This window comes from Homarus americanus, unplaced genomic scaffold, assembly GCF_018991925.1.
Source record: "Homarus americanus isolate GMGI-L3 unplaced genomic scaffold, GMGI_Hamer_2.0 scaffold30535, whole genome shotgun sequence".
Taxonomy (NCBI): Eukaryota; Metazoa; Arthropoda; class Malacostraca; order Decapoda; family Nephropidae; genus Homarus; species Homarus americanus.
In genome coordinates, this window is record NW_024732440.1 from 14112514 (window position 1) to 14126685 (window position 14172).

The following is a 14172-nucleotide window of genomic DNA, read 5'->3' on the forward strand; positions in this document are numbered from 1 at the left end:
TATACAGGGAGGAAGTCAGCATAGAGGGAGGACGTCAGTATACAGGGAGGACGTCAGTATACAGGGAGGACGTCAGCATAGAGGGAGGACGTCAGTATACAGGGAGGAAGTCAGCATAGAGGGAGGAAGTCAGCATAGAGGGAGGACGTCAGTATACAGGGAGGACGTCAGTATACAGGGAGGACGTCAGTATACAGGGAGGACGTCAGAATACAGGGCAATATGACTGCTTGTGTGATATAGTTAGTCGCACGTTTGGTCAAGTCCTTTCCTCACGTGGGTACAATGAACTGTAATATTTACTGTATCAGCTGTGACTGTAACTAACTGTGAACTCTGGGTCTATTTGTGATTGTCCTTGTAACTGTGGTATGTAATTATGACTGTGGTCTGTATTTGTAACTGTCTTTGTAACTGTGGACTTTAATAATTATTGCGACTGGCCTGAAAGTGTGCCTGCTGTATTGGTAACTATTGATAGTAGTGATTGTGTAAATTGGAACTGATATTGTGATTAATCTGTTTAAAACTGTAATAAAACTGTAACTGAAATTATAAATAACTGGTTGTGACTGTAATTGCCTTGGTACTGTCGTAAGCGAATAATATACAGGGTTGTGTGAGTACGACTCCGTCTTTCTTGATTCCTGGAGGGAAAGAGAAAAAACCCAAGGATTCGAAGCTTTGTTCCATAGTTGGTTGAGAATTCGAAGCTCCACTCCTCAGCTGGTCGGGAACTCGAAGCTCCACTCCTCAGTTGGTCGGAAATTCGAAGCTTCATTCCTTGGTTGGTCAAGTTTTCAAAGACTCGTTCCTGGGTCACCGTGTTCACATACTGGCATTGAGTCGAATCTTTTCTCACTTGGTGGATGTAGACTCGAACCTGTGTCCATGTTACCTTCTACTGTCTGTCCGTAAATGGGTTATGTCTCTGTTCCTTATCCCAGGATGTTCAAGGGCCCATATCTAGGTCTCCAGGGCAGGAGAAGGGAGGGGGGTAACGGTGGTGGGTGGCGCTTCTGTTGCACGGTCCTGCAGCCTCTCCCGGGCCATTGTTGGTGACAGTGCTGGACGGTGGTCGAGTTGAAGGAGGGAGGAGAGGTCAGCGAGTTAGGGGGTAAGAGGAGGCCAGTAAATGACAGAAAGATGAAAAGACAACAGGTGAGGAAGTTTAAACGCAGGTCAGCAGGTGAGGGAATTTAAATGCAGGTGAAGGGTGCAGGCGCAGGTCAGCAGGTGAGGGAGGTAAGCGTAGGTCAGCAGGTGAGAGATGGTAGACGCAGGTCAACGGTGAGGGAGTGTAGGCGCAGGTCAGCAGGTGAAGAGGGCTTAGCGTGGGTCACAAGGTGAAGGGGGTAAGTGCGGGTCAGCAAGCGAGGGGGTAGCCGCAGGTCAGCAGGTGAGGGAGGTAAGCGCAGGTTCAGCATGTGAGGGAGGTAAGCACAGGTCAGTAGACGCAGTTCAGCGTGTGAGGGAGGATAGACACAGGTCAGCAGGTGAGAGAGTGTAGGCGCAGGTCAGCAGGTGAGGCAGGGTAGCAGGTAGTTAGCAGGGGTGCCAGCCACCAGTCCACGACCTTGCTGGCGGATGTGGAGGCAGGTGACGTGGGTCTTGTGTAGCGGCGAGAAACGGCTGGAGAGGAAAGCGTTTACTTCTGACACTTGGTACGTCCGGTGATGATCAGGCTGAATCACCGCCAGTCTAACTCTGGGGAAGAGAGGCGGAGTTATAATACACACACACACACACACACACACACACGTGAGTAGAAGCGACCTCAGACTAACTATATATGGGTAAAATAGTCTAAAAGGCTGCCAATTATAATATACCTCAAATTGGTAGAATCAATCGGTAGCCATCGGGACCGTAGATTGATTAGGGTTAGTCATCAGTGCTAGTGATTAGGTAGAGTTAGGTTAGGTTAGGTTAGGTTATTTTTGTTATCTAATTTGACAATTCTGGCCAAAACAAAATGGTAATATTTAAAGAATATTGCCATTTTTTCCTTACACTCGGTAGACCTCTTTCGTGGAGTGTGGCGTGAGGTGCTGTGGTCGTGGCAGCGGTGGTGATCGTCTTCACAGGGTGGACTCAGAGCCGTCATGAGATTCCAAACCATATTGAGAAGCATTACTTATTTAACACCCCCAACCTCCGCCTCCTGACGCCCAGCTCCCATTCATTCATCACTTTATCACTCTTGCCATATTTACGGAAGCATCACCCAATTTTATCATCTGTTTATTGTATATTTTCAGCCTTTTGTCTGCCATGTTCTTTCATTAAACCGTTAATTATTATTATTATTATTATTATTATTATTATTATTATTATTATTATTATTATTATTATTATTATTACATACAAAACACAGACACACGCACACATTGTTTCAAGTGATCAATTGAGGGAAGGTGGACTGGATGATGATTGAGGAAAAAGATGATAATGACGACGTTGATAACATTTATATTAACCTGTCATTATTGTCTTGGGTGAAGGAATATTTAGACGATAATCCTCAGGAGAAGGGGAAGAGGGAATAACTGTGGGATGGTGGAGAAAATAAGAAGGCAAATAAGATCAATGGTAGGAGGATGGAGAGAAGTAGTGACGTCTTATTGATGGATGATACGAGTAAAAGAAGATTATTTATACTGGAGTAATTCGTTGTCAGGTTGCTAATAATAGTCTCTCTCTCTCTCTCTCTCTCTTTCTCATTCAATCTATCTCCTTGACAACCACTGGATACTGATTACCTCTTAATACCCTTCCTTACCTTTCCTCCCTCTCCTCTTCCTTACCTTTCCTCCCTCTCCTCCTCCTTAACCTCCTCCTACTCCTCCTCAACAACCTCCTCCTCCTTAATCTTCTTCTCCTGTTTCTCACTAACCTCCTTATCCCTCCTTTCTCCTCAATATCCCAACTCATCTTTAACTCATCTCAACACGTTATAATACGTCACTGCTCACTTGACCTCATCCTCAACTCAACTAATGCTCATCAACTCACTTCTCCTGAGGCTGAGTGTTGTTATGGTTGTTGCCAGCATCGATCCTCCCCACTGTCTTGTAGGCGAACTGTCCTGTTGATGAGCACAGGAATTAGTTGTGTATTAAAGTGTATAGGAAAATAGATAGACAGACAGAGAGAGGGGGGGGGGAGACGCAGAGAGAGACAGACAGACAGACATGACATACAGACAAGACAGACAGACATGACAGACAGACATAACATGACTGACAGGTATGACATGAGGCAGACATGACATGACATGACAGACATGACAGACAGACATTGCTAGACATGACTTGACATGACATGACATGACAGACAAACAGACACTGACATGACATGATAGACATGATAGACATACAGACAGACATGATAGATATGATAGATACATAGATTTTGAGAAAAAGATATATGTTTATTGGTATAATTGTTATAATCTGGTAAGAAATATTACTGTGTGTGTTTTAAGATATAGTTTGTAACACCGAACATATACAGTAAGTAGTGTTTATACCTGGGATAGTCAACCTTGTGTAGTGTACAGTACAGTTATAAACACATCATTCCTGATCCCCAGTTTACTACTTGGTGGGGATGGTAGAGGTAAGGAATGAAGAGTAATGTCTGGCCATATCTAACTGCTCGGGCAGTGTGTGAGAGGCAAGTTTGCAAACTCTTAATTCCTTTAACAACACACAAGTTGTATTCTTTATCTGATTAACATTACATTTCGAAAGATATTATTTTTGACAAGTAAACTCTTGTTCTTCCTCAAATTAAGGCCTTTAGTTTTGATAGAAGCTGAGGGAATATAATTATTGAAATGTAAACAAAGTGAAACTTGGGCGGTCATTACGGTCATGTTATTCAAAGATCTTTGGCGTACTGGCAAATAATTATATTTTTACTACATTTGAAGGTAGATTAGTCCATATTTTCTGTTATAATGCCTTTACTTTAAAGTTTGGGACAAAAATTTACTCCTAAAGTGTCCACAAATTTTTTAGAGTTAGTTTTAGAGCAACTAGAATGGTGGAACTGGTAGTGTCTAACGAAGACCCCGACACCTGGCCTGATTTTCTTTGTTTTTCACCATTCGCATTTAGACATTATACTGTCTCTAAATACAGTATGTAACATGAAAGTAAGTAATATATGCAAAGTTTGGGAAGCGTATGAATTATGTGAGAGAGAGAAAGAGACAGACAGAGAGAGAGAACGATGAAGCATATGTAGTTTAAAAAATACAACGTTGCATTTTGTCTCACTCTATTCACCTTTGGTCGTTATTAGCTCAATAAGCCCACACACACACACACACACACTGTCCCCTTTTCATCATAAACCTGTTAATCACTGATCCTGTTCATGTTACGATAAAAAGACTTGTACATTTCCCTTTGATGTTGCAGATGTCCTTCAGTTTATCGGGAGGCAGGACTAGTGGTATAAAATGGGACCACCTGAAGATTATCCCCCCTACCCGGTCAAATGATTCAACACCCTACTGGTACTTGGTGGAGTTAGTTTAGGTTAGGTTAGGTTTAAATTAGCGTTAGAGAGTAGTACCACAGATGATTACCTACATGGGATGACATATCAGTGTTGTATACATACCAATTATGCCGGTGGTGTTAGGGGAGAGGACTTTATGATTCTCCAGGTAAAAACCCAGGAAGTGTTGACCGTGTTTGTTCTTGGTTCTCGCCACCAGTAAGTTTGCCTCCACGTCCCCCAGCAGGAGGTCCAGCTTCCGGTGGTTCCTCAGGGCTACCACCACCTGCCCGTACCTGCAGAAGTGTCGACACCTTCTTCAATATATAGTAATAGCAGGGGGTTGATGGGGGTAGTGTCTGATGGTGCTGGTAGGGGTAGTGTCTGATGGTGCTGATGGGGGTAGTGTCTGATGGTGCTGATGGGGGTAGTGTCTGAGGGTAGTGTCTGATGGTGCTGATGGGGGTAGTGTCTGATGGTGCTGATAGGGTAGTGTCTGATGGTGCTGATGGGGGTAGTGTCTGATGGTGCTGATGGGGATAGTGTCTGATGGTGCTGATGGGGATAGTGTCTGATGGTGGTGATGGGGATAGTGTCTGATGGTGCTGATAGGGGTGTGTCTGATGGTGCTGATGGGGGTGGTGTCTGATGGTGCTGATGGGGATAGTGTCTGATGGTGCTGATGGGGATAGTGTCTGATGGTGCTGATGGGGATAGTGTCTGATGATGCTGATGGGGATAGTGTCTGATGGTGCTGATGGGGATAGTGTCTGATGGTGCTGATGGGGATAGTGTCTGATGGTGCTGATGGGGATGAGTGTCTGATGGTGCTGATGGGGATGGTGTCTGATGGTGCTGATGGGATAGTGTCTGATGGTGCTGATGGGGTGTCTGATGGTGCTGATGGGGTAGTGTCTGATGGTGCTGATGGGGGTAGTGTCTGATGGTGCTGATGGGGGTGGTGTCTGATGGTGCTGATGGGGTGGTGTCTGATGGTGCTGATGGGGATAGTGTCTGATGGTGCTGATGGGGATAGTGTCTGATGGTGCTGATGGGGATAGTGTCTGATGGTGCTGATGGGGATAGTGTCTGTCTGATGGTGCTGATGGTGCTGATGTAGTGTCTGATGGTGCTGATGGGGAGTAGTGTCTGATGGTGCTGATGGGGATAGTGTCTGATGGTGCTGATGGGGATAGTGTCTGATGGTGCTGATGGGGATAGTGTCTGATGGTGCTGATGGGGATAGTGTCTGATGGTGCTGATGGGGGTAGTGTCTGATGGTGCTGATGGGGGTAGTGTCTGATGGTGCTGATGGGGGTAGTGTCTGATGGTGCTGATGGGGGTAGTGTCTGATGAAGTAGTGTGTTGCAGGGCTAAAAATAGTACACCATTTGCTACATTCTGAGACACTATGGCAGTTAACATATTTAACGTGAATTGGGCTTGTTGTCAGGGGTAGATCATGGATTTCTTAAGATAATTCGTATATTCCATGATTCACATGTACAAAAATATAAATAGTGATGAGGGTTTATAACTATTATAAATAATTAGTCTGACGAGCATGAGTGGCCATCACAGGGTAGAGACGAGTTGACTATTCTCGTCTTTTTCTTTTAGTATGGTAAATTGGTTTATCAAGTAAACTTATTGTCGATTATCATTATATTTTAACAACTAATATGAAGTAACACTGAGTTAAACGAGTATACATTAAACTAATAAGTTAGTTCGGTGTGACGTGTCAAACTGGGATTGGTTCCCGTGTTTTGTGTCAAGACGTTGGCCGAGGCCTGGCCTCTGGAGCACAGATAGAGCTGCATATACACCCAAAGAGAGAACAAGTTCACGTACAACAAGAATCAAGGTATTGTGGGTTTACTTATTGGTTCCGTTTTAAGTACCTCAACACTTAAACGAACAGTTGGTTGAAGTCTTCATAGAACTTCGTTAAAGACTCGTAAACCCTTCATACGATAAGCTAAGAAATAATTAATAAGTGTGTGTTAGCAATATTTACTATATCCAGACTGCTTTATCCCTCAGGCTGGATTGAGACAGCGGAAGAAATCTTTGAACGATGGAATATATATATATTTTATGTCAAACTGTTCAACAATCTATGGCAACAAGGGCAGAACATCGTAGTGTGTTGACGTGACTTACCTTCTCCCCGCTGCCTTCTTCCAGCTTAAGGACTTCTTGCACTCCTGGACCAGTTGTTCCCCTCTGGCCTGACGGTTACTTTCTCCTTGTGTCGCCGAGTTCATCAGTCTGGAGGGTGATTGAAATTGGTCCCTGGAAGGCTGGATCGTCTGGGTACTATCTTGGGTGTTGAACGCCCTGTTTGTGTCTTTCGGTTGCGACATCGTTCTCTCTGGAGCTTTTGGGGGAGAGAAAGCATGTGATTGAGGATGGATGAAGTTATGTGATTGTGGATGATACCTGCGTGGATATCTGAGAGGCGACGGGTTGTCAATGGGTGAATAGGGGGTGTGTCTGGCTGTGCGTAACAATGTAGTTGCAGCTTGATATTGGTTATTGTCACCATCGCCTCGTTGAATTCGGCTCCTGGCATCCTGTGGGTGTAACGTTTTCTTAGGCGTAAGCGTATGGATTTGATTTCTAAAAGCCTGAGGGTGTATGTTGTTCGTGGTGCGACGTGGGTGCGCCTGGATGCCGGTAGGTTCTTGGGAGCGTCGCCTGTCTCTTAGCGACGTTTGAGAATGAGGATTTGTGAAGCGTCTGAGGGAATGTGGATGGATTTGATCATTACTTGTGTGTTGCTGATATCTGGTTCTGGTTGAGTTGACACGGCCTCGTCTCTTGTTGCGTTTCCTCTTCCTTAAACGAGTCTCTAGGACCTTCAGGAATCTGGTCTTGTGTGGCGTAGAAGATAGCGCCTGGCGTGAGCTGCGTCGCGGGTGTTGCGTCTGATCATTGGCCCGCTGCTGCCTGACCCCAGAACGCCTGTGATACTTCTTCTTGCCTCGGGGTTTCTTACCTCGCCGGCCTCTACGCCTCCTAGGGTTCATTTTCTTGAAGGGCCACAGTGACGTGGACACACTCTCCACCTGCCAGTGAACACATCTATAATAGTGGGGCAGATAGATAATAAGATGTTCACTTCTGACAGAAAGCATGTAAAGTCTTATAGCGGGGTATTTGACTTAATTTTGTACATTAAATTCGACAGTAGATGTGTACTATTAACACATGAAAACTTATTTCATATAGATATTGCATATATAACAATAATAACAGTGTGATAATATCGAAATCATTCTAGAATCTTTATTTATCATATAAATATAATCTGATACCCTAACCTAATATTTTTCAATTAGATAAAAATAATTTTCTCGGGTCGAAAACAAGGGAAAATAGAATTCCTTATAAAATATTTCCATGAATTCTGTAACGAAGTAAAAATGTGTTACAATTAACATAATGCATCTCAATAATTACAGGGAATTCATAACATAAGGATATACCGCATGTCAGTGTCTAAGGCTCTAAGCATTTTTTTAGAGCAAATTCATCTACAAGAACACAGTGCATTTCAAGTTTGCGTTCAATAAAGCACATCTGCCACCACAAGCATTTTGACAATTGTGTTTCAATTACCCCTGGCACGCCTTGGATGCTTCAGGAAGATTTGACCATAAGGGGGACCAGGAAATTGTTGGATTTAAAATAAGTGCCTGACCTCAAACGTGGCCAGCCGGACAAACTGATCTCTTGATATGTTGTACAAGTACATTCTTGATGGGGGTATGGTCTCAAGCTGACAGTTCCCTTGTGAAAACACCAGTTTCCTGGCTTCATTCACCTTAGTCAGTGATGAAGTGCGATTATATAGCAACACTATATATCGTTCTAGGTGGTCTGTCATTGTCATTTATTTCTTGTGGAGCAATAAACAAATTAAGGAAAGTCGTTTCTAAAAGTTGTTCCACAAAAGTAGGATATGTCGTCGCATCCAGATACTGTACGAAGAAACACAAGTACCTTGGATGCTATAGCACCTAGTTGGCGTTTAATTTTGTGAGTATATGTCCAAACACCACCCAAAATTCACAACGGGAAAGAACACTAGCTGTTGCTACTGGAAGAGCTACTACATCAGTGTCAGTAGCATGAATCATAATTCTCATATTCATAACTTACATGGAGCATAATCTGCGTCTTCGTGTCAAAATGGCTGCAAAGAGGAGGTGTCCTATTGGAGTCAACCTGCTAATAGGATTTCTAGTTCTTGGGCACGAGTGTTTCGTCTGTAACAGTAGAGTCTTGCCTTCACCTCTCACCTGCCTGTCATACGACTTCAAGCTGACCACATTATGTGTGTCCCGTACACTATCAAGCCTGGATACATATTCTACAATAACTGTTCCTGTACATTGGGTACAAAAACTTGAAGAACATGTTGTTTGAATGGTATAATCCTGGTAGAAGACTTCCTTCGTTCTACTATATGGACGAATGCTGCACCATCAACAATTTTCACAGCTGGAAGGCTAAATCATCAAGACAGGCAGATTGAGCTGACTTTGTCTTGACGCATCATGTTTTCAGCTAATGACGGAGGCCGTGCTTAACCTCATGTACAGTTGCCAGCAAAAGTTCTCCCACAGCCCTGTGTAGCAAGTTGTGGGAGGACTTTTGCTGACAACTGTACCTTGGTCACCTTCCCTGACCTGACGTGAGATATACATTGGTGAGAACGTTCGCCTCAATATCACTCTTCATGTTCTTCATTTTCAAGTGGGCCTTCGAGGACACCTTTTGTTGTCCAGATTTGAATAAGAGCAGATTGTTTCTAGACAACGCTTGTGTCAAGTGTGAACAGGTCACATCTGCCACACAAAAAATGCATTTCCCAGTTCCTTCTTTATACTTACGACACTCCTTACATCAGAGGCAAACTTCCCAGTTGCACCACATAATTGATGAGTGAAATTCATGGAAGAGCTACAGTACCAATATATACACACACTGCTGAAATAGCTAACGTGTAAAGCTTCCAATTTTGTTATGATAAAGTTTTTTTATTTATATTACCAGTGTGTGTACGTATTTTAACTAACTTACAGTATAGTATTAATTAATTCTGCATGATGAATGAAATATACAATGTGTAGTATTATCGAAATTTATCATAATAATTGATTCTCAATTTGTTTGTTTTTTTGTTTATCCTTTCCAAATAATTCTTCAAAATTCACGTACAGGTCAGGTGGTACTGTAGTGTACATACGGTATCCTGAAATCTGAAGGGAAGTTTTGGTTTATAAGCTGGTTCCCGTTATTTCTGGTATCAGGACATTTTAAAAACCTCATATAAAAATAGTCATACTTTCTGCCACAAGTGAACATCTCGCGTAATATCCGCCCCACTGGTGAGAGTTACTGTTAAACATTAATCCGACAGCTATTGACCCGCTTGATTAAAAACACATTCCAAAGGATGCTATATTTTTTCATTAGTAAATGAACATATTGGCTAGATACAATATTTTCTATTACAATCACACACACACACTTTATATATATATATATATATATATATATATATATATATATATATATATATATATATATATATATATATATATATATATATATATATATATAGTGGCTCCACTACCCTGCCGGCTCTCTACCACTCTGCTCCTCCCCTCACTTACCGTGGGTTGACCGGCGTCATCAAGGCAGTCTACCTTGATGCGTTTAGGTGTGATGGTGAAGTTTACGGAGCCGAGTGAAATAAATATCTTGGTGAAGTAGGTGGCTCCTTCTCTCATCACTGCCTCTTCTACCTCACCGTTCACCACTATACCTGTAGGGGGAGTACAGTGCTACCTGGTAACTATTTTTCCTCTCAGTTCACCACTATATCTTTAGGGGTAAGTATACTGCTACCCTATGACTATACTACCATACTAATTATTTAATCAGTGTACTTTTGCAGCCAACATTACCTGCGAGACTTGGTATTATTTGGTATACACTCATGGCTCACATATGACAGCAGTTTATACCTAATTCTTGTTATAAATTATCACTAAAAGATAAGAAAAAATAAAAACACGACATATAAAAAGAGTCTTCGTTAACTGACCTGACTGAGGGTCTCGGACGAGGCTGAGGACGTCGCCAGGTGTACCGTGGATGTCGAAGCATAAGGGGAGGTCCATCCCGGGGACCTGAACCACGAAGTGTGGGTCGCTATCACCTGTTGGTGGAGGACCCACACGTCACTCACCCTATTTTAGTCTTCTGTTTATTTACTGGTTTTATGTTGTTGAATATATCAGCTACTAGTGTATGTGTATCTCTATGGGTCGAGTTATATTATAGAAGGAATTTTTGTTGGCCTTTAATTATGGATTAAACCTAAGAACTGTTTTGTACATTTTTGGTATTATTTTGTTTATCAATGGTCATTAATTGTATTTATTTATACCCTTTCCACACTTCCCTGGTCCGTAAGCCACGCCCCTCTTCTATACTAATAGCTGATTGGCTCTTAGAAAATTCCAACTAAATTTGTTCACAGTTGGTAAGCAGACCTGTTATCTAAAATAATGTTAAATATCTGAACTATCAAATGCAAATGATTTCAAAGTATTAGCACTTCAGAGAGGATATTAGTAAAATTTGTATTATTTATTATAAAAGGTCGATGCAAATACGCGCTTATGCCTGTGTACTTCGGGGGAGGAGGGGTGGGGAGATACAACGCTCAGGGGAACCAATCAGCGATTTGTAGCTATAGACTAGGGGCGTGGCTTACGGGCCAGGGTAGCGTGGAAATACTGTAGGTATTATTTTATTTGTAAAGGAACCTTGAAATATAAACACTGGCATTTAATTCTTGTAATCATTAATTCCCAGACAGGGACTCAGTTTAACATGCCTTACAATATATACTTCTTGATTTAGAACTTATTGGGTAACTCACTAGAGGTCCTTGGATAACTCACTAGAGGAGGTCCTTGGGTAACACTAGAGGAGGTCCTTGGGTAACTCACTAGAGGAGGTCCTTGGGTAACTCACTAGGGGAGGTCCCTGGGTAATTTACTGGAGGAACTTTAATATACTTGAGCAGCTCCCTTGAATCTACTGGGTACAAGGAACCTACCGTATAAGTTGTTGTTGCTGTCTAGAGCCTTTATCTTGGCGCTGTGGGGGGCTGGGAGGGTCTTGGCAAACTCGGAGGGGCTGAGGAGGGTGAGGCCCTCGTGTATCTGTGAGGCCAGCACCTCCTCCGTGTTGGACTTCTGGTGTCGTGCCGCGGACTTGAGGCCGGGGGGCGCCCCTTCAGGGAGGTCCTCCGCGTTCACCACGTTCAGAGTGGTCAACTTCGTCACGAACTTGAACTGCGGCGGGGAAGTGGGAGATGAGATGGAGGCGAGAGGGAAAGGGGATGGAAGGTGAGAGGGAACGGAGGAGGGGAGTTGAGAGGGAAAGAAGAATTGGAGGTGAGAGGGAAAGAAGAATTGGATATGAGAAGGAAAGAAGAATGGGAGGTGAGAGGGAAAGGAAGGTGGGGATTTGAGAAAGAAGGGAGTGAAGGAAAATGTGGGAAAGAGGTGGTTATGGTGTGAGAGAGGGTGAGAGGAGAGAGAGTAGAATAAGAGACCAGGGAAGGGTGGGATGTGAGAGGAGCGCAGTGGGTGTAAGAGAGAAATGAGTAGGTGGTGAGTCGAAGCGGAGAGAGAGAGAGAGAGAGAGAGAGAGAGAGAGAGAGCCTTGTTTATACACACGTTTTGTTCTGTCCATTCAATTGAGGGTATTAAACATTATACAACTCTGGTGAGTGTATAACAACAATATTGTGTTTATAGTGCACACTCACTCAAGTGGCACTCCACGTAACGCGTAGCCACGTAACAGAGACCACGTAAAATACAGGACACGTAACACACAGCCACGTAACACACAGCCATGTAACACATAGCCACGTAACACACACACCCACGTAACATAGGCCATTAACAGATACCATGCAACATACAGGACACGTAACACAGCCACGTAGCAGAGACCACGTAACACACAAGCCACGTAACACACAGGGCACGTAACACACAGGCCACGTAACACACAGGCCACGTAACACACAGGCCACGTAACACACAGGCCACGTAACACACAGGCCACGTAACACACAGGCCACGTAACACACAGGCCACGTAACACACAAGCCACGTAACACACAGGGCACGTAACATACAGCCATGTAACACAGACCACGTAACACAGGCCACACCAGAGAGAGTTGTGTAATCAGAGTCAGTAAGTCAGGTAAAGCCGTCAGCTTCCCGGATGACTTATGGTGAAGTTTCATTGATGATTTTTTTCTCTTATGTTTTTATCTGACGTCACTTAAAATCCTAACCTAACCTAACTTAACTTAAAACTATTGCTACTTTGTCTTACGTTTATTTCATATGCTAGTGGGATTAAGAGACATTCACTTTTGCTGACATAATGGTATTAACCTCTTGAGAACGATGACTTAACCCTTGAGTACGATGACTTAACCATCGAGTACGATTGCTTAACCCCATGAACATGATGGCTTAATCCCTTTGAACACGATGACTTGACTCCTTGAACACGATGACTTGACTCCTTGAGTACGATGACTTGACTCCTTGAGTACGATGACTTGACTCCTTGAGTACGATGACTTAACCACCTTGACTTAACCCCTTGAGTACGATGACTTAACCCCTTGAGTACGATGACTTAACCCCTTGAGTACGATGACTTAACCCCTTGTACGATGACTTAACCCCTTGAGTACGATGACTTAACCCCTTGAGTACGATGACTTAACCCCTTGAGTACGATGACTTAACCCCTTGAATACGATAACAACCAAATGAATACGACGACGAAATCGCTTAGATATAACATTATACAGCTGTTGGATAAGTCATCGTACTCAAGGGGTTAAAGATGACGTTGCGGGGGGGGGTCACCTTGTGCTGACGTGTTACCTCCACCGTCATTCCTCCAAGCTCGAGTCTTAAGTGGCTGTTGGAGGAGGAACTTGATGGGAGTGATCGAGTATTTACCTCTTCTTTGTCTCTCTCTCCGTCTCTCTCTCTCTCTCTCATCAGGGTCGAGCACACACACACACACACACACACACACACACACACACACACACACACACACACACCTACCCTGATGGCTATCTCCTTGGCTCTGGCCCGCATCTCTCCTCGAAGGTTCCTGTCCATGATGATCTCCTGCACAGCTAACAGGTCCTGTGAGGGAGGGAGGGAGGGAGGTGATTAGGTGGTGGTGGTAGAAAAGATGAGATAACAGGAAGGGGTAAAGGAGAGAGAAGGATGAACTCATTTATAGAGATGGAGTGTGTGTGTGTGTGTTGTGTGTTGTGTGTGTTGTGTGTTGTGTGTGTGTGTGTGTACGTAACGCACCTGAACAGTGAGATAAGCCCAGAGTCTCTCCACGTAGTTGTTCCTCTGCGGGTCAGCGGTAAGGGTGGGGGGCTCGGGGGTGCCGATCCTCGACACCCGGAACTGTAAGGGGCCGCTCTTGCCCTGCCCCGCCACAATGGGATGAACCTCCGTCGCTCCCTCCGCCAACTGCCCCGCTACCACCACCTGCGACACAAAA

The 14172-nt window shown here is 43.8% G+C and overlaps 1 protein-coding gene across 1 annotated transcript in view; it reads right to left on the bottom strand.

The window, feature by feature from the left end:
• Nucleotides 1-1473: 1473 nt before the first annotated feature.
• LOC121868844 (inter-alpha-trypsin inhibitor heavy chain H5-like) overlaps nucleotides 1474-14172 on the bottom strand; it is a 72150-nt gene continuing 59451 nt past the window's right edge. The window contains exons 13-21 of the mRNA XM_042369827.1: nucleotides 13974-14159; nucleotides 13716-13799; nucleotides 11660-11897; nucleotides 10637-10750; nucleotides 10203-10354; nucleotides 6679-7586; nucleotides 4636-4808; nucleotides 3016-3088; nucleotides 1474-1707 (exon numbers count right to left, since the gene is read on the bottom strand). Coding sequence (XP_042225761.1) covers nucleotides 1518-1707; nucleotides 3016-3088; nucleotides 4636-4808; nucleotides 6679-7586; nucleotides 10203-10354; nucleotides 10637-10750; nucleotides 11660-11897; nucleotides 13716-13799; nucleotides 13974-14159 — 2118 coding nt within the window. The 3' untranslated portion in view covers nucleotides 1474-1517. The remainder of the gene's footprint in view (nucleotides 1708-3015; nucleotides 3089-4635; nucleotides 4809-6678; nucleotides 7587-10202; nucleotides 10355-10636; nucleotides 10751-11659; nucleotides 11898-13715; nucleotides 13800-13973; nucleotides 14160-14172) is intronic.